Consider the following 20,865-nt stretch of genomic DNA (forward strand, 5'->3'; position numbering starts at 1 on the left):
GCACCAGCTCATAAATTAACTAACAGGTATCTGTGAACGGGGAAGCTCCTCAATCCTCCCAGGGGTGTTTTCACTTTTTAAAAAACGATGTGTTTAAACCAAACAAACCTGTAAGATTGGTGGAACTTCTGGGTGTGCAGCCAAGTCAGGGTTGGGGGAGGGCATCATTGTGGCAGAAGGTTTGGGAGGTAAGGATGTGGTGGAAGAAGGCCACTGAGCAACGTGGCCCTTTACACACACTCTCCATGCATTTGCAGAACGAGTGAATAAAAAACGGTTGCCGGACTCTGAGTCACCAGTTGTCTGGTTTGGGTCTGCACTGGGCATATGGACAGTTGTGACCAGGTGCGCGGGTTAGGAGCCGGACAGGTGTCACTCATTGGTGAAGTGGGGGATCCCTGTCTTCTTTTTCACGTAAGTGTTTTTCCCATGAAAAGTCACACATGTCCACTAAATACCAAAGATAAAGAGATCACCCATAGCACCACCATCCAAAGAAACCCGCTGGGACGAGCTGACACATGTTACAAGCACCTTACGGCCGAGGGAAGACCACACAGGGTCTTTCTTCTCACTGATTCCCACCGAGCGTCCGAGGGAGAGAAAAGGGGTCAGATTTGTTAGGAGAGAGGAAAGAGGCCAGCGCCTGGGTCGTGATGGGGCTTTGACAACTTTAGGACACGCAGTTTCTCAAAAATATGGAAGATGTCTTTTGTTTATTTCCACTGCAGAGGTTAAGTGAAATTATATCACAGTATTCTAGTGCCGTGGTCGACAAACTGCGGCTCGCGAGCCACATGCGGCTCTTTGGCCCCTTGAGTGTGGCCCTTCCACAAAATACCACGGCCTGGGCGAGTCTATTTTGAAGAAGTGGCATTAGAAGAAGTTTAAGTTTAAAAAATGTGGCTCTCAAAAGAAATTCCAATCGTTGTACTGTGGATATTTGGCTCTGTTGACTAAGGAGTTTGCCGACCACTGTTCTAGTGGAATGAAATAATGGCACAGTGTAGCTTTTTCTGAATTATTCATTTGTTCTTTGTAGATTATATTCAAGTTCCTGTTAATTCAATTCACTTAGTTCAGAACCAGAACATATGCTGCACCTGATCCGGGCTGTATTATCCACTTGTTTTCCCTCGATGGACACCCAATCAGTGTCCTCGAGTATCTTCTCTGGTCGTGGCAGTCCCATTTCTGTGAAGCCTGCCCATCCCTGGTCCTCCGCATCTCTTGTTGGTGCCCGGCAATGCCTGGCCTGCCTTTTGGTTCTGCCAATTTTCACGTCTTTGGATTGAATTATTGTTTGTTTTGGTATGATGCTGACTTCCTTCATCACTTCATGCGTCTCCCAGGAGATATCCACATGTTATTTATCCTTCATCCTTCTTTTGAAAATGTGACAGTAAAAAAAAACTTATTTAATTTTCAGCTGTCTTTTTGTTGTTGTTGTCAGTAATTCAGTGCAACATTTCTTAGAGGCTGTCTCTTCTCCTTCACTGATATTTCTTAATGTCTTTTATTTCTTACTTTAAAATTATTTCACAGGCTTTCATATTTAATAACTCATGCTATCATGAAAGAGGCAACTTTATTTTCTGATCGTTCAGATTTCTGTGGGTGTTGGTCCTGGGTCACAAAATGCTGTTAGAATTGGAGACCCATGTGGGAGTTGAGGTAGTGCATTTAACAGGCTTACCATTGGAAGCAGTCCTGGTGGCTTATTTCTGTCCCGGAGAGCAAGAAGCAGAATTATAAATTTCCCGTTGTTGTTGTAGAGAACCTCTTTATGATGTTGAGGTTGAAGAGAAATCACATTAGCCACGCTGTAAGTTTCCCGTGTTATAATGGACTAGAGGCCCCGTGCACGAAATTCGTGCACGGGGGTTGGGGGGGTGGGGGAGGGTCCCTCAGCCCAGCCTGTGCCCTCTCGCAGTCCAGGACCCCTCGCTCCTTACCACCCACCTGCTCACTGCTCCTTACCTCTTGGCTCACTGCTCCTTAGCACTGCCACAGAGGCGGGAGAGGCTCCTGCCACCACCGCTGCGCTCGCCAGCTGTGAGCCCGGCTCCTGGCTGAGCAGTGCTCCCCCTGTGGGAGCGCGCTGACCACCAGGGGACAGCTCCTGTGTTGAGCGTCTGCCCATTGGTGGTCAGTGCGCGTCATAGCGACCGGTTGTCCCGCCGGACCTTCCGCAGTTCGGTTGATTTGCATATTAGGCTTATATTATATAGGATATACTCTGCACATTATAAAGGATGCTCTCTGCATTTCTGTGTACCTGCCTGGCAGTATTTGGAGTCAGCAGTGTAATCTAGTGTATCACTATCCGTCACGTCGTCAGCATTTATTGGTTATTATTTCATGAAAGAAACTACACAAGACTCTATTGAGGATGCAGAGGATTCGGGGCACCTGCTGTTTCAGACACATGCACATCTCCTGTAACTCGGCCTGAGGCACAGCACAAGGAGGATGTTGCTGGGTAAAGAACAAAGTGACTGCGAATGTCGTATGCTAAGGTGCATTGGCCATTAAGACCCAGAAAGAGAAAAACGTTGTGTGGAAGACTGCCCAGAGCAATCTTTGTTTTCTCCTATAAAATGGTGAAGGCAGCCTATGGTATCAATTTAAGGGAATAACTGATTTTAAAAGAATAGAGCAAAGCAGTCAGTAATGATTGACGGGGCCACAGTGGGTGGACTAACTGTAACTCATGGGCCTGGTTGATCTTTGATGCATTGCAGGCCAGTAATTAGAAACGGCCCAAGATTAATGAGCAGGATTGCAGGCTGCTTAGCTACTAACCCGTTTCCTTGCCCATGCGGTCGAATGTGGCACATCAACGTGTACTCTTTCTTGTTTTCAGCACGCTCTCCTGGCTTTGAAGTTTATCCTTGCCTTTGCCATCCACGATAAACCACAGCACATCCAGCTGAAACTGGCCAGATTGGAATTTGAGTCTTTGGAGGCACTGAAGCAGCAGGTAAGGGCAGCTGTCCTGAAAATAAACGTGTTTCTCTGGCAAAGGCCTGGAGACGCAATTCAGAGCGCTGGCTCTCAGCATGTCCTCCGGCCTCACCTGACCGACCAGTTTAATAAACACAGAAGACTCCCGTTTAGGAGGGCATCGCAAAACCCACAACCTAGTAATGTGAGCCACAGGAGGTTAATGACCTAAACAAACGAAGCAAAAACAGAAATACTCAAGCAATGTTAAATAAAGAATAGGGCTGGCATTCAGCAAACAGCAGAGGTTTCCTAGAATCACCCTGGGGCGCTCCTCACAGTTTCTAGGTCTGCCTCCTACAGGAACAGGAAGTAGGACGAAGTGAGTAAATAGAATCCTGAGTATCTTGCGGAGTGAGGGAGAACCAGAAAGTGTGGGCAGAAACAGCAAAAATGCCAAAAAGTGGAAACCTCTTCCCCATGATTTCCACATTCTACTAGAGACCAAAGAAATGAGAGAGAGAGAGAGAGAGAAAGAGAGAGAGAGAGAGAGAGAGAGAGAGGAGAGAGAGTACACATACCATGCTGGAACTTACCAGTTCTCCCTGACGGCGAGGGTTTGAATAATTCCTTCACTTCCCTAATGCCATTCACATACTTCCTTCTCTATCCTCCTTCTTTTTTTTTTACAAACATTCATATGCTTTTGTTTTTTTAAGAAAAAAAAATTAAACGTCAGATGAAATCTTTAGAGTGAAATGTATTTTCCCATTATATGTATTTTAGACATAAAGCTTGAGGCCATGAATCAGGTGGGCAAACCAAGATGCTATAGGAGGCAGGTGGAACTTGCTTGTAAATTCCTCAGGAAACCTCCGTGAGGCTGAGTGAGCGAGACCAAGACAAGGACAGGCCTGCAGGCTGCTAACTTGGCACGCCACTCAGAATTTAAAGCATTTGTTCCGCTCTCGTTTAAAGGACAGGCTGAGACTGCGTGGGCGAGGGGCAGAGGAGTAGGTGAACGGGAGGGGTGGGCAGAGCACAGCCCCGCCACACAGTGACACGCCTTCACTCCTTCGTCTTCGCCAGGAGCCTGTGGGCACAGACAGCTGCAGGGCCTCGATGCTCAGACCCTCAACTTACACGTGTCCTCCTTCCTGAGACAGCATTGCCCCAGGATGCCCATGAGCCCTGGCTCCTCCCGCTGTCCATCCGTCTCTCCTTGCACAGTTGTCTTCCACCCACTTTGCAGAAGGAACCATCTTGAACCCTATCATGTGCCTTGTCCCCAGGGTGAAAATCTCCCAGGTGACAGAGAGCCTTTCAAAACCGAGGTGGCGCAGCACCCCAACCTCCCACCCACCAAACCAAATCATCTCCTTAAGAGATGCATTTTTAAACTTTATCCAGAAACCTATGTCTAATAATTGTTTATTAAAATGTATATTATATTTATACTAGAGGCACTGGTGGGGAGGTGGTCCCTCAGCCTGTCCTGTGCCCTCTCACAGTCCGGGACCCCTTGGGGGATATCTGCCTGCCGGCTTAGGCCCGATCCCCGCCCAGGGCTCTCGCAGTCCAGGACCCCTTGCTCCTTACTGCCCACCTACAGTGGAGGCGGGAGAGGCTCCCGCTACTGCTGCTGCACTCACCAGCCGTGAGCCCGGCTTCTGACTGAGTGGCGCTCCCCCTGTGGAAGCGCACTGACCACCAGGGGGCAGCTCCTGAGTTGAGTGTCTGCCCCCTGGTGGTCAGTGCACATCATAGCGACCAGTCGTTCTGCTGTTTGGTCAATTTGCATATTAGCCTTTTATTATATAGGATAATTTTAATCATTTATGCATCAGTAATAATTGTAATGACCAGTCAGTGCAGAAGAAAATTTTAAATACAGTACAGGACATTTTTTTTAAACTTCTAAATTTTCATTTATGAGCATATAATTTCAAGCAAGCAAATATATTTTGGTAAGATACATTTCTTTGGGAGTAGTGGAAGGAACGTGACTTCAAAGAGGAAAAAAGGCGAGACATAAAATTGTTACTATTAATTAACATATTTGTGTATTTTTAAATGTGTGATGGTGGATATCACATTAGTATAGTACTTATTAGACTTGGGCATCTTTAAAAGAGTAATCTAAAATTTTATTTATAAGTGTCATTATGTGCAGTATGCTAGAAATTACATTTTTTGCAAATATTTCATTATTGATGAAAATGCTAGATGTCAACTTAAAATTGTGCAGAAAGGCAAGTAGCATCCAAAAGATTTAGGGGGTACATAAGCAAAATACTTTAAAACTGTAAGCATTGTCATTGTCCATTGACTGCATTCCCAGTGAGATGTCACAGGCGGGCAGGCATCTTGTGGTCAGCACGCGCACACCTTTGCCCAGGTCAAGGCCAGTCCGGCTCTGTGTTAGTAAAGCTCTCCTCTCCCCAGGAGTTCATGTGCTCATGTGTTTGTCTGAAAGCAGAGGGTCTTTATTGATGTTGGATATTATTAACTTGTCTCATGGTACTAACCACATTTACCCAGAAGTCCTGCTATAGAGCTCTTTTGTTTGTTTTCAGGGGGCGCACAGATATTAGTGTTTATTAAGAATCTGGCTAATGATCTCTCTAGTCTCTCAGCTCCTAGAGTCCCACCTCTTCAGACACGCCCTGCCTGACCATGCAGCAAAGCCCTAATTCCGAGGCACAATTTATTTACACCCATCTAACCAAAATCCTATCTCCTGTTATTTAAAAAGAAGAAAAATATCTAAAAGGTTGTAAGTCTCTCGGGGCCTTTTCCTCCTGTGGACATAGATGTGAGTCCCTGATGAACATCACCCTCTGACAAACACATGGTTCTGGTGCTGATTTTGCTGTGAGGGCCCTGGAGGCCCAGAGATGTGTAAAAGGTTTTGACTCAGTGCGTTTATCAAACGCCTTCAGACAGGACGTTCCCAGCGTGCAGTAGAGGTGACTTTAAATTACAGCGTGTGCGGCTCATGTCTCCGCTCCATCAAGTGGGCAGGAGTCAGGGTTTCCAGGACCTTGTCTGCAAACCAGGGAGAAGTGTCCCCCCTCCGCTGCTTCCTTGTTAAAGTGACAACCTGAGAATACAAGGTCCAGGGTAGAAGCTGGACTGAGCTCTGTCCCAGCTGCCTCCCCTCCCCCCCGCCCCTTTGTGCTGGCCCACGTTCACGCTGTGCATGCTCTGCACTGCTGCGGGGGCCCAAGTTCACGCTGCTGTCAGTCGGCACAAAGATTGTCATCATCTTGCCAGTGCCCAGAGGTCCCCAAAAGGCCAGACGGTCCAGGTGTGAAAGGTCACCTGCTTTGTGCTTTTCAGAAACTCACATGAACTGGCGTGTCTTCGGTTTACTTGCTGAACTACTGGCATTTCTAGGATATAGAATTTTTCTTATTTTTCTTTAATCTGACATTTAACTGTCTGTTTTGTAAACAGGCAGAGCCTCGACCACTGGGCTTTTCCCAGGTATCCGAGGCAGGGAGAGCGTCCGCCCTGTCCTCTGGTCAGTTGGTGGGCCCCCGATTGAAAACGGAGTTGTTGTAAAGCTTGCTTAAGAATAAATCTCATTAATGCCTAGCCTATCTCCAGACTCACTATTAAGTGGCCAGAAATTGACAGCCAGCATGTCAATAGAAATTATTACGTATGATTAGTTATTATGTTGTATTTAATTTATATTTGAATTGCTACTTTTCAACTCACTTTCCATTTTATGGACAAAATGCAATTGAGAAATTTAAGTCATCAGAATTCTTAAATTGGGCTGTGCAACCTGAATGTAGAACTTTAGAAAAATACGCGTGCCTAGGCCCCACACTCTGAAGTTCCTGATTCCCTAGATCTGAGGTGGGGCAGGCACCTACATTTGTAAAACTCTTCCTTTTGTTCCATGTCCCCACCCCAACCCCCAGCCCCCAGCAAAGATAGACCCCAGGCGTGGTCAGGTGAGTGCCGAGAACAAGTGAGTCCTGGGCCAAGTTCAGCCCCTGTGAACCAGGCTGGGAGCCGCTTTGCAGCTCGGTTTTTGTTTCATTAACTGAAGGCCGGACTCCATGGTGTGTGGGAAGGCTCTGGCTTACCTGTCTACACCCAGCACTTGTGTGGTTCTAGGGCAGGACCGGGAGCCCCCCTGTAGAAGCGCTCTGTGGGTCCCAGTTATGCCTCAGCTCGGGGTTGTGGGGTGTGGTGAGTGCAGGGGTGAAAGAAGAGAGGTACTGAAAGCAGTTGTCTTTCATTGTCAGATAGGAAAGTGCGGCGTTTCTGAATATATAGTCAAAGTAGATGTACTTAAGGAGAGAGGCAGACTGGGCGAAATAAAACTGTTTGCTTTGCAAAGGGCATTTTCAAATGATCGGGTTTCAGCTGGTGAGACCTTTACAAAGACTCCTAGACAGTAAATATCATCCTGGGGATGCCCTTTTATTTCTTTTCAAATTGATTTATTCAACGCTCAGTAATTTAAAAAAAAATTGTAATCTTTATTGTTGAGAGATTACAAATGTCCCCCCTCTTTTTCCTCCATTGCCCCCTCCACCTGGTTCCCGCCCCACCCAGGCCTTATATGTGGAATCTAAAGCTCAGTAATTTTAAGATCCAATTAAAAATAGAAAGGAGTCCCGGGATGGGGTGGCCTGGAGCACCAGGACCCACATCCTGGGTTCAGTCACCACAGAACTGGCCTCTGGGCAGCCAGCCCTCCTGGGAGGGAGCTGCACCCACAGAAGCAGAGCTGGGTCCAAATGGAGCCTTTGAGGACGATAACAGCCTAGGAAATCAGTTGAAAGAACAAGATAAGGGCTTTCGGAGGACACCACATGCTAATTATAGCCTCAGTGACCTCAGATCAGATGTGGGACCCTGGACAGGGCAGGCCACGTGCCAGCCTGCATTAGGTAATGCCTTTGTTCTCTAGGTTCAGTGCATTTAAACCAACTCCAGCAGTTCCCAGAGCCTCTGAACCTTTCTCTCCCTGCATTTGTGCTCTGAGTTATGTAGACAAATCAGCATTTTTAGTGGGAAGTTGGAAGTTTCACACATAGAATGAGGGTGTGAAGTATTTGACGGCTGAACATGTATGGTCTGTCAGCGTGTCCTTAGGATGAAATGCCTGATCCAGGGAAAGACCTGGCTTCTGAGAAACCTGGGGCAGGCGGTGCGGAGCCTCAGTCCTTGTGGAGGAGGTGGTCCGTCTCCTAGGACCTCGAGGGAAAGGTAAACCAAGTTTGGTGTTTTGGGAGTTCAGGTGGCCCTCTGAGCTGGTCTGTCACCTCTTCCTATGTCAGGTGGTTGGTCTCACCATCCTGTGCAGCTTCAGGGTGAGCGACTTGACCTTTCTGTGTCATCGTTTCCCCAACACTGAAATGAACCCAAGGAAAACGATGCCCACATGTAAGGTGGGTAAGGCTGAAGGGAAACAGGGTGACTAGGACACAGTGGGAAGCAGGGGGGTGGGCAGGAGGGGAGATGAGGACGGTGATGGTGATGGTGATGGTGATGGTGATGGAGGGGGAGGACCATCTCACACTTGGGCGCCTTGCATCATTGGGCAAACCAGAAAGGAATTCCGGGATAAAATGGTACCCTAACACCAGATTAGATGACGAGTCACAATTCCACCTCTGTGGAAGCCCCACCTGTTCTCCTGACCTGAGCACAGCTGTGCAGTAAAAATAACAGAGGGTAGTAACAGCTGGCATGGGTGGGCACGTGAGCCAGGCACCGTTCCAAGCCTTCTGCATGAGCCAGGGCTCCTCAGAACAGGTCTTGGGGTATGATTTATCGCCATGCACAAATGCTAGCTTTCTTCAAAGGTGATTCATGCTGTAACACAGACTGGCTCCCGGTGCCTCTGCAGCCCCCTCTCCTGTCACTTCTTCCTCTTCCGGTTGGGCCCAGCAGGGTCGCACTGCTCATGGGTTCCCCAGCACCCCTGCTACCTCGGGACTCTGCCCTCAGCTTCACAGACCCACCCACCTCCAGGGGGAGCCTCCCCTTTGTTGTGTGACCAAGGACTTGCTGCCCATCTCTGTGCATTCACCTCACTGCCCCTGGCCAGGTGATGGCTTACCCCTGTGTCCCCTCACCCAGCACAGGCCCTGATGCCCCGTAGACTCTGAATAAATCTCCACTTAAACTGAATTTGTTGACGCATACCTAGTTGAGAAGCTAATATATTAAGCAAATGACAAATGATGTCCTTGGACAAAAAAAGAGAAATCTTAAAATAGGTACTCTGGCAAAAATGGGAACAGTTAGGTCACATGCCTTTCTGGGATCCCTGGGGAGGAGGATGTATGTGAGCACTTTGTAAGGATCCCATAAAAGCTCAAACCCTGTTTTATTTTTAAAAAGATCAACTGTGTTTGACATTGGTAACAAAGGCGGCTCCCAAAAGACTATAAAACAACCCCAAGCCAAGCCAGATAGAATTCTGAAATAGTTTATTTCGCACAAATTCAGACTCTGGAACAATCCTGTCCTTAATGTTGATAGGTAGACTTTTCCCAGCATTCTCTGTTCTCACCGGAGATAAAAGTCTTCCAAGTACACGGGGGCATCCAGATGTTAAAATGAGCTGCTTCAGTAGAGCTCTAGAAAGCCTCCAACCACTCTGTCTTCACTAGTGAATTTCTATATAAATCACTTCTTATCTTACTCCCCTGGTTTTCTAAGAAAAATTGAAAATGTGTGTATCTTAATTATTCTCCCCGATGTAAGAAACACGGCCAAATCAGACTTGTTTTTACTTACAGAAATTACTGAATGGGCCGTGAAACAGGATAACATTTAGCATCTTCCTGGTCTCCCTATGAATGTGGGTCAGGAGCAGTGTTGGCAGAGGGCTGGCAGCCCAGATCCACTCCCCACAGACGGGCCCAGGCAGGCTGTGATGGAGAGGAGACACCTGAGCTTCAGACCAATTCACAGATGTCATTAAAATGTGTCTGTGTTTATAAAGAAAACACCCGCTCTGTAATAAATTCTAGAGATTTCAGGATGCTTAAAACTATCTATTGAAAAGGAAAAGATATATTTTGGTAAGATGTCAAAAGTTCTAAGATTCCCAATCTCAGATTCTGTTCCAGATGAATAATTCCATTGTCTTGAGGGCCAACAGGTGTGAGAGTAGGTCTTCCTTTCCCAGGTAAATGCCTGTTGTTTTTACCAGATGTTCTAGGATATTAAGACTATATTGCTGATTTCATCAGGGTCAAAGATATTTGTCTGTGACCACCAGACTAGAAGCTTCCTAGGGACAGGCTTGCTCCAGACATGGAATTTATATTTGTTGAATGAATGACTCAGTAATTAAGTGAACATTACTAGGTGTAAGCCCCATTCTTTTTTGCCCTTTTCTATTACTAAATTCTAGCCCTTTGACTTTGAAATTATCTTCTGAGTGTTAATTTGGGATTCAGGAAATCATTATTGAGCGCTTACCATGCCAGGAAACCACTTTATTTTTAACTTTTGTTTTTAATTACTAGTATATTGCTAAAACAGAAAATCTTTTATTTAATGTAATAAGCAGTATTATTTTCCATTGATTTCCAATGCCACAGAACCTCTGACATGATTGGATATTATGTCATGCAATGAATGTAAACCTAAGAGATTGGGATGAAAATATACTGATCGATAGGCTAAGAAATTTAGACTTTCAAGTACAGCCCTAAGAACAGGACATTTAGTGATTTGCCTCTGTCTCATAAGACTAGAATGCAGAAGACAAGAAATGTTTGGATTTAAGAAGTTTTTTAAATAAAGAAAAATGATCACTTTGCATTAATAATGGCTCTAAGAACACAAATAGTGAATCATACTGAATTTATATATAAGGCAAAATTAAAATACAGATATTAAAATTTAGCAACAAATACACTGAGTGGCCAGATTATTATGATCTCTGAATGCATAATAATCTGGCCACTCAGTGTGTGTGTGTGTGTGTGTGTGTGTGTGTGTGTATGTATGTAAATATATATATATATATATATATATATATATATATATATATATATATATATATTAGAGGCTTGGTGCATGAATTCGTGCATGGGTGGGGTCCAGCCAGCCTGGCCAGGGGGAAGTGACATAAGTGGTTGGCTGGCCTACCTGCTAGTTGAACTCCTGGTTGAGGGGACAATTTGCATATTAGCCTTTTATTATATAGGATATACACTGAGTGGCCAGATTATTATGTGTTCAGAGATCATAATAATCTGACCACTCGGTGTATTAATTGATTAAATCTATGATCAAAGCCAAAATGTAAATTATCAGAAATTCCCTGCATTATCTATTTGTCAAATGTTAGAGTTGGAAAATGGCTTTGCCCTGTGCCAAGCCCTGATTTAACAGATGAAGGAAAGGGTCATTCTCCGTGGTTGTCTGCTGCAGAGATGGTCCCAGAGTCCCTGCCTCCTTGTGGAGTGGCACACAGTAGGTTCTGAAAGAGTTTACCTTCTCTTTCAAATCCCTTTGAAATGGAGTCACCCTGAAAGGGTTTTAACTGACAGCACAAACAACTTAATGTGCTGATTGTTGGGCGCCTGAAGTGGATGTTTGAACAACTTGTCTTGCGATCCTTTGCATCAACTACATGGACTCACCTCCCAGCGGGGTGGGTGAGTTGGGTTCAGAGAACGGGTCTGGATTCTTCTGCTCCTGCAGTGCCCAGGAGAACTAGGAAATGAGTTCGTCTTGGATTTTGTACATCTCATGCTTCCTGTGACGCCCTTGCTGATGCCGTTTATCTGTGGGATAACGTGATGTGAACAGGTGAAGAAAGCAAGCGGTGGGGGCCAAAGAGCAGAATACTAGACCTGCTGTACGCCCTTGGGTCCCGAAATTCAGTTCAAAAATATCATCTTCTCTTTCCTTTTTCCTTTCAAAAGTCTGTTTCATGTCATAGTCTCCTATCCTAAAGTGTGGCTGGGAGGAAACGAATTTTTCCCTCATGAATTTTTGAGTTTTTATTTATTTTTTACGGGTGGCTGTCCATTTAGAGTCTATAAGGTGGTCACTATCTGCCAGGAAACTATGTTATCAGGGCTCTAACTTGAAATTCTTGGTCCCCACCCCCTAAAAAAACACAATTTGGAAAAAAATCCCTTACTTGTTATTTGGAAAAGAAACGCATCTCAAGATTGTCTTCACTTCTCTGTTCAAGTAGCTTCAAGCAGTGTTTGTGTGGGCAGATCTGCAGGCTGTTTGGTTGGAGTTGTCTTGAAAAAAAAAGATCGGCATGTTTTTAATTTGCGCGTCTGGTTTGAGTCACAGGCATGGGGAAGATGATCTGCCAAATGTCTGGGAGACACAGCTCCACCCCCTCTCCTTGCACATGTGCTAGATACTGTTTTGATTGGAGACAGAACAAATCCAGATTGCCTTTTTTGACTCCTTGGACTAATGGGTTCACTTATTTTTAATGTATGTTGTAGAAAACCATTTCCAAAAACATCAATCTGGGTTATTTACATTTAGTTCAGGATAGCTGTGCACAAATCATTTCTGTGAAAACGACGTGTGATTAAACAATTACAATTGGAGAAACTCACGAAGGAATTGTCATTTTTCTTCACAGTCTGTACCAAAACATTGGCCTTAGATGAAGCATTTTGGTTCTCTGAGGATATGTAATGTGCCCAGAGCAGGAAGGGGGGTTTGCATGCCTTGGGGGTTAAGAGAATAGCTTTTGGAATCAGGTGTATGTCTCAGGAATCCCAGCTTCACCGTTTCTTAGTAACTCTGGGCAAGTTACCAAACCTCTCTGGCCTCAGTTTCTTGCTCTGTAAAGTGGGCACAATGACGGGAACACTGCACAGGGTGAGCAAGTCGAGTCAGGCCCAGGCTGGCCTCTCTGAGTCAGTAGCTTTCCCATCATTTCGTACAAGAGCAGATGGGTATAAAAACGGAGTGCAACGAAGAACATCTTAACCATTAGGAGATAAAATTATATTCCATCCTGGGAAGTGGCTGGTTTTCATGCTCTATCCTTCGAGATCTTGCAGAAGAGAAGTAACTGCCTACTCTGATACTTGACCTGCTTTCTGGCCATGAGCACTCTCACATCCCTCCTTTAAAGTAGTTGCTGTCCAGCTATATTTTAACCAAAACCAAGTCATCTTGAAATGCTAATCAACCGAAACTAATTTGGATTTCAAATGAATTTCTGGAAATGAAGAGCAGGGTCAGGTGGCTGTGCAGTGGCCTTCCTTCAGAAGTTACAATGAGGCTCTTGTGGATGGTTCTCCGTGGGCTCATGCTTGAAAGGATAAGTCTTTGCTCTTTTGGGGACAGAATTCACTGAGTAGTGGATTTGAATAAATTAGAGCATGATTTTCTAATAGGAATAATGCTATGTGTCTGGCCAGTGTGGCTCAGTGGTTGAGCATCAACCCGTGAACCGGGAGGTCAGGGTTCGATTCCTGGTCAGGGCACATGCCCAGGTTGCAGGCTCAGTCCCCAGTGTGGGGTGTGCAGGAGGCAGCCGATCAGTTATTCTCTCTCATCACTGATGTTTCTATCTCTCTCTCCCTCTCCCTTCCTCTCTGAAATCAATAAAAATATATTTTAAAAAAGACTGATGCTGAGTTCAACATGCTAGAACTGAGCATCTCTTCTACAGAATCTTAGTGTGTATGGAAGTCACCCTTTTCCCTTCGTTTGCGCCCTCTCTCTACTCCCCATCTTCAGCTCTTCTTTTTTTCTGTTTCTCAAGAAAGGAAAAGGTTAACACACAGAGTGGCTGTTCTTTGGATTTGATGGTATCTGACTGCCCTCCGTTCTTTGTGCCTGTGTTACTCTTTGCATCCTCTTTTTCTTTCTTCATTTCCTTTAAGCAAATTATCTTGCTTTTCCCTCTGTTTATCTTTGCAGATGCTCATGCATCTCGTTTTTTAATCCTGCTGCATCTGTCTTCCAGTCTTCGAAGCACACGGCCTCCAGCCCTTTCCTGGGACGGCCACACGCCTGGCAGTCAGCGCACTCAGCCAGCACCCCTGCTTGGGCCGCTCTCTGTGGAGATGCCTTCCCTCACGAGGCTGCCCTCTCTTGGGGGGGGGGGGTGAGGGCATGCTGTTGGGGGCTTCAGAGCCCTCCCATCCAGCTGCCAGTGGGCCATTCTGGCCAGGCATGCTTGGCGAATCCCTCCCAGGACGGCCGGCCGGTCCCTGCAAGGGCCTGGAGACCTGCCAGCCATCTTCCTGGTAACAGCCAGGAGGTGAAACTAGATGTAACTCAGGGGCTGCTGCGAGGGATGCAGCCCTACAGCCAGCTGAACTCTGTTCTCTCAAGGGACTGGTCTGCCTCCGCTGATGGTTATACACGAATTCACTTTCAACTGTTGCCACACTAGGTGGCAAGCAGGGAGCCCGCCCCACATTGAACCAGAACCCAATGTACATGCATTCTAGGGAGAGAAAACCTCCTGTCTTCTTCCGTGGCCTCTCCTGTGGACTTAGGCAGAGGAGAGGGGAAAGGAACAGGAAACAGAAAGCTGAGCATCTGAGAGCTCTACCGGAAGTTGCCTCCGCATCCTATCAGGATTGTTTTATTTCCAAGCACAGGGTTTTTTGTGGCTCTGCCGTAGCAAAGATTTTGTTTGAGATCATAGTGCACCTAATTTTCATTGTTCAAACAAGGCAGGGAGTAAAGACAACTGTTTGCCATTTGTATGGTTTCCTTCGTCTGATAAAAAGAATGATGCTCTGACTACGAGAGGGCATAGGGCTTGGGCAGCGCTCGCTGTAGAGATGAGCTCCAGTGGGCCTGGGACAGGCAGTGGGACGCTGTTCCGGCAGCTGGTCCAGTGCCGGCCGTATTGGCTGTTCTCAGCCATTGCCAGGGGCCGTGCCTGGGACAGAAAACCACCAGGAGTCTTGGCCGTTGTATCCAGCCGCCTCCCTTTCCACATTCTCTTAAAACCAACAGCTTCGGCATTGGCCACCGTTGTCAAGCTCTGAGTTACCCAGCACCCCTCCGCCTCCCCAGATTCCCTGTCAAACCACGTGGACTTGGTTAGAGGCGTTAAGTGGTTAGAGTTAGAATCCTTATGGGAGGCAGAGTGGGTTTGAAATTCGTTTATGTTTGGTGGTGGGACCTGGTTGGTTTCCCGTCCATAGCTTTAGGAATCTTAGTTAAGCCATCAGATGTCTGTGTGACAGTCCAGACACCCGTGTTATTTGGACTTATTGGTTAAAAATGCATACATACAGTCTCTCTTTCTGTCGACAGACACAGGATGCTCAGGTCAAACAGTTTCCCTGTAGAGAGAGAAAAAAAACTAATTTCTTGTGAGTTCATGACATCTTAACACAATGGCAGTGGCAGGAAGAAATGGCTGGTTGGCACACAGCTAATCCCCTTGAAACTCATTTCTTCTGAGAAACAGTAACTCCAAAATGCAGTTGTGTCTGAGCCTAAAAATACAGAGCGAGGCGTCTTTAAATGGTCCTCCATTAGACTTGAGACCATCTGCTTGTTTGCAGCCAGAGTATAAATTTTCCACTGTGGTGAGCGCTGTGACGCTGGCAGCGCTCCAGAGAGAGAGGCGGCCCAAGTGGGAGCTGAGGAAGCTCCGGCAGCCTGCTCTGCGCGGCCCTTCAGTTCCTCTCCAGGATTTGATTCAAGAACGAAGAGCCGAAGGAAAATAGGATGTCTTTTCAAAACTGAGCCCCGCTCCTCTCACCCCCTCCCGAGCTTCCAAGGGATTCAGTCTCCCTCCACCTGCCTTCGTGCGCCGCCCGCTGTAAGACCGCTGTCAACATCAGGGCGATCTGCTTTCGAAGGGCTGTACCTAAAACGGAGGCCAGTCTCCCCTACAGGAAAATCACTGGACAGAAAGGTGGTATCATGTTTGGCACCACCCTGGGCTGGGCCTCCCTCTGATCCTTAGGGTAGCCAGGTCTGAATTGACATTGGAGTCGGACTGTATCTACGCCTCCCCAGTTTCCCACGTCGCTACGCTGAAGTGTAATAGCGAATCAAAACACTGATTGCCCAAGGGCCCTTAACCAACAGGCCTGAGTTCCAGCCTGAACTCTGGCTCGGAGCAGCCATGGCAGCTCAGGCAGGTCTCAGACCCTCTGCTTTGTCCTCATCCCTGAACTGAGGTCCCGGACCAGGCGATCCGTCAGGTGCCTGGTTCTCCAGGGCAGCCCTTCTCAGGGAGACTGGGTGCACACTGCAGGGGAGGCGGGCCTCTGGCTCCTCCCCGAGGGGCTCACAGGGCAGTCACGTGATCGGCTGCCCCCCCCCCCCCCCCGTAACCATGCCTGTTCCCATGGCCAGGAGGGAGTCGGGGATGTCGTGAATGGAAGTCGGTGTCACATCATCTCTTTGCTGTAGTGCTATTAATTTGAACTTTTTAACAACACAGCTCTGTGGGTAACCAGGGGTGTAAGGAAGTGGTTTGCCTTGGGGGAGACTTCCGGCACACCTGTCTCTAGCGAGCCTTCTGCAGATCTGGGCCATCCGGAGTTGGCTGTCCCATGATCCGTCATGTCATCCCTTCCCTGTCACTAATGACTGGTGTTCCTGCCAGTCATACGTGTGCTAGAGATAATTCTCTTGGTGCTAATAACTTACCGGCATAGCAGTGTGACTGTGGTGGAAAATTAGTGATAGACAGGTGGTGGTGGTGGCTCTTGTTTGGCCTCAAAGATTCAGTCTGGGCTCAGAGCATTGCAAAGGCTGCCTCTGAAAATGTGGCCCTGGTATGTAAATGAGCTGGGTGTGTGCACACATGTGCACATTATGTGCTCACGGTGTTTCCAGTGTGTTTTTGAGAGCGAAGGCCCGGACTCGGCTGGACCGTGCAGCCTGCTCGGGACGTGGCCCACGCAGCTCCCGGGAGCAGCAGCTCTGCGTTACCCTGTGCCCGGCTGCAGGCCCGGGTAGTGGTGTCGGAAGGTGGCCCTGAGCGGTTGCCATGGCAGGCGGATTCTCCCTGCTCCCCGGAGAGCTGCGTTTCTGCACCGGGAAGGGGTTCGTGTTTATCGCAGTGACGGCCTGTCGTAGCCTGCTTTCACGCTGATGGGCCCGCGTCACTGGGGTGGTTTCTTTTCCCCTCCTTTCCACAGCACACTTTCAAGAATGATTAACATAATTATTTCACCGTAACTACTGTGCCACTTGAAGTAAATTAGAGGGAAATTGTTCTTCCCCTCAGGCCCAAAGAAGTGGTAATCACCTTTGGCAAAGTCGCTGATGAAAATAGAGCAATAGCAGAATCCCTTGCCCTACGTCATATAATGTACCCCACATGGGAGTGACATCCCATCACGTTACCACAGTCTATTGATGAGCAGCAAGTCCCAGCTTCCACTCACGCTCAGGCAGAGGGGACTGTCCGAGGCATGGGTCCCAGGGCATGGGAATCATTTGGGGGCTGGGGGCGTTCAGTCAGTTGATTAAGTGGAAAGAGTCTGTGATAAGTCAGTTGTTGGGAATGCGGAACAGGGTGATCATCTGTAGTTACGTTTATAGGTGAGCTGGCAGGTCCGACATGAAACAGAGTGCGGCTCATCTAAACATTGCTGTGGGTTTACCCCGGGTTCAGAAAAGGATGGGGAGGTGTGCAGTACAGGAACATGCTTCTTCACATCTCAGGGCACGGGGCACCCCTGTCCAGCAGCTCCAACCACCCCGTTCCAGCCCTGTGCGGCGATGGCCACACCTGCTTCTCCCTCTCCCCACAGCTGGAGCAGCCCGCCCTGCTGCTGCTCGAGCAGCTCGCGGTGGTGCCCTCACAGCCCCAGCCCAGCCCGTGTGCCCAGATGGCCTCTCTTCTCCCCAAGTCAAGAGCAGCCGAGGCTCATCTCCCTCGGTCTTGACGGAGAGGGAGGAGTCAGGCACAGGTGTGGAGGAAGGCTAACTGTCATGGGCTCTTGTCTGACATCTGACAGCTGCTGAGTGTTGCTGTGTTTCTCTGGAGCACGTAAAACCTCTTGTGACCCCCACGACTTCTCTGCAGTGCTGCAGGGTGCCTCTGTGCACACTTTGAGAACCATGGCTCAGGGTTCCACCTATGCTGAGCACTCACTGTTTGCAAGGTCCAGTGTGCAGGCTGGGCAGTGAGGGGAGGAAGAACTTGGCCAACAGCAGATGGCAACACTGAGCAGGATGAACCAGAGGCTCCGCAGACCCACTGGGCGTGGACAGGGGAGGCGTGTGGAATCCTGGGTGGGTGTGGAAGGAGGCAGTTTGCCTTGGAGTTGCCTGGAGCAGAACTAAACCCTCAGGAGATGGCGACCGAGTCTTGGTGATGGTTTGTGGTAGGGCATTGGCTTCCCACTTGAAATGACAGTTATCTCACCACCATCAATGAGGACAGCAGGGGGTGTTCGAGGCTGTGTCCCCAAAAAGGCTGTTGCCCCCAGCACCTGCTTTCATGGGCACAGGGCCCTCCCTCTCAGAGCCCTCTTCCTCCTCAGTAAAACAGAGGTTAGGGTGCCACTTTCTCGGAGCCACTGTGCAGAGAAAGATGAAATAGCAGTGCCCAGGCCTGGCGCTCACGGAGTGTAAGTGCACCCAAACCTGCATCTGACTGTGATGGCCCTTGGACGCGTCTGAGCCTGCGAGGGGAAGGCTAAGAATCAGAGGGAGATGCTGGTACTCACCTTATTTATCACATCTGTTTCATAATCCGGACCATTTTCACATGCATGGGAAGGACGCCGTTCTGTAGTTAGAACAAAAGAACCATCGTGTAGAATCATCGCGAGTTCAGTTCATTCATTTTTCCAACCTGAGAACAGTCTGGGGTGTTTTGCAACAGTCCATTTTGCCTGAAACAAATTGGACCGTGAAACTGCTGATCTGTGAAATGATTGAACAAATTAAAAATGTGTGTAAACAGCCAGACAGAATTAACGAGGAGTCGAGCAGAAGCAGAACTCATTAACAAAAGAGAGTCGTGAATTGTATTTGCGCCGTATTTTTGTGTTGGCCTTTTCCCTCCTTTTAAAAAGTGTACTGTGTCTTCATGCAGAGTGATTTAATGGCAGGACTTTAGCCTCGATGGGAACCTGAAGTCTTAGAGTTTTTATTTGTTTTGGGAAATGGAACTCTGTCCTCCTTTGGACCATGAATGACTACAGATGCTGGGAAGTGGGTGTTTTCCGGTGCTGGTGCCTGGTATTTTGCCCTGGCAGTTCCTCTGTAAATGCTGCAGCATTTACTTGGGGGGAAAATACTATGGAAACTAAAAATAAATAAATAAATAAATAAATAAACAAACAAACAAACAAACAAATAAAATAAAAGTGTGCGGGACCAAGATTGTAGATACTTTTAGGATGAAACAGAATCTCTCAATATTATTTTTAAAAACCTCATACTGGTAAATACTGGACTAGACATTGAAATACATACGCATGTACTTCGGTTCTAAAAAACAGACAGAGGCCGACTCGAGACCATCGGGAAAGATGATAAAGGGAAAGAAAAGTTCTTTGCAAAATCTGCAGGCTTGCCTTGTGGGTGACAGCGTCCCTGCTCCCCACCCGGCCATGCTGGCTCCCCACACGGAGCCTGAGCCGGAGCTGCTCTCTTACAGACGTCAGGTTTCACAGACCGGATGGGCGGAGAGTGCAGGGGCTCCGGCTTGTCCAGCCCCCAGCCAGCCCGTTCCCTCAGGCAGCAGCACCCGCTGGCGTGGCCACTGGCCACTTCGGCCTGCCATCTCTGGGCGCGACTCCATGGGAAAGCGTGTCCACACGTCCCTAACACGTATCCCATCGACCAGGACTTCCTAGCTCACATGCTCCATTTACTCCTGCCTCTTCCAAATCACATATTATAAAACAATGGAAAATACAAGAAAAGCATAAATCCATTTAAGATGTTGGAGAACAAGAAAGTGTACCATCCACTAACTAAAAAAAAAAAAAAAAAAGGTTGAGAAATTTCTATAAAATGGAAACAGTCAAAAGTTTGACAGAGAACTCGAGCTGCAGTCAGTTGCTGCACCTGTAAGGTGGGCAACACCGAGAAGGAGAGAGAAGGGACCTTCCCCAGGCGCCTTCTCTCACCCGGCAGCACCGTCCCGTGCGCTGGCATCGCCTCCTGGTTTGCGGCGCCAGCACGGACAGCGATTCCATCAAACGTGAAAACACACGCGAGCGCCAGGGTGGGGTTTTTTTGGTCATTGTTTTCCCTAAATTCTAGCTGGTGTTCTTGCTAGCCAAGAAGGTCCAGCTCTGACGCTTTGGAGGGGATTAAACATCCCTGCGCAGGATGGAAGGAAGCCAGGAGAACAAACGTCCTGGGAAGGCCTCGGTCAGGAGGTGAGAGGGGAAGAATGCGACACAGGGGAAAGGAAAATTCATAGCTACTGGTGCTGTGATTATAACAGGAAGGCTTCCCATCGAGGGTAAATCTGGACTCGCCGGGGGGAAGCTGGATGAGCAGAAAAATTCCCAGGTCACAGGAAGCCTGCTCCTGCCCACGGGACTACGGTGCCCTCGCCGCCAGGCAGGAAGGATGGTGTCGCGTTGGCACCTGTTTCTAAGATGTGAGAGCAAATCTGCCAACACTTACCAGCCCTCCCAGTCACGCTGAACCTCCCCTGGCTCATGAAAATGAAGTGTGATAGAAACAAGTGATAAAACCCTGGGAGTGCCCACACCTTTGCCTCCCCCGAGTGTTCTTGCTCCACTAGCTCGGTCCCCAGGCTTGTGCAGAGACAGAATAACTCGGGGTTGGTCGGGGTGGAGAGCACAGGCGTGATGGCCTTACACTGGAAAAGGCAGGTGAGCGGGAGAGAGCTGGCAAGGGAGGAGGGAGCAAGGGCTGAGCCGGCCACAGGGGGCTCCGCTCACAGGAGGTAACTCAGGTTGCTTCTCTGCTGAGGTCGGAGCACAGGAGGGACACCTGGTGTTGTTTCGTGTT

At 48.0% G+C, this 20,865-nt stretch overlaps 1 protein-coding gene across 4 annotated transcripts in view; it reads left to right on the forward strand.

Annotated features, from left to right (window-relative positions):
* ANO10 (anoctamin 10) overlaps positions 1-20,865 on the forward strand; it is a 123,147-nt gene that overhangs the window by 87,392 nt on the left and 14,890 nt on the right. For all 4 annotated transcript variants that reach the window (XM_080675231.1, XM_080675233.1, XM_080675234.1 and 1 more), the window contains one exon: positions 2,867-2,983. In XM_080675231.1, the coding sequence (XP_080531357.1) occupies positions 2,867-2,983 (117 nt within the window). The remainder of the gene's footprint in view (positions 1-2,866; positions 2,984-20,865) is intronic.

Source organism: Plecotus auritus (genome assembly GCF_963455305.1).
Source record: "Plecotus auritus genome assembly, chromosome: 6".
NCBI lineage: Eukaryota > Metazoa > Chordata > Mammalia > Chiroptera > Vespertilionidae > Plecotus > Plecotus auritus.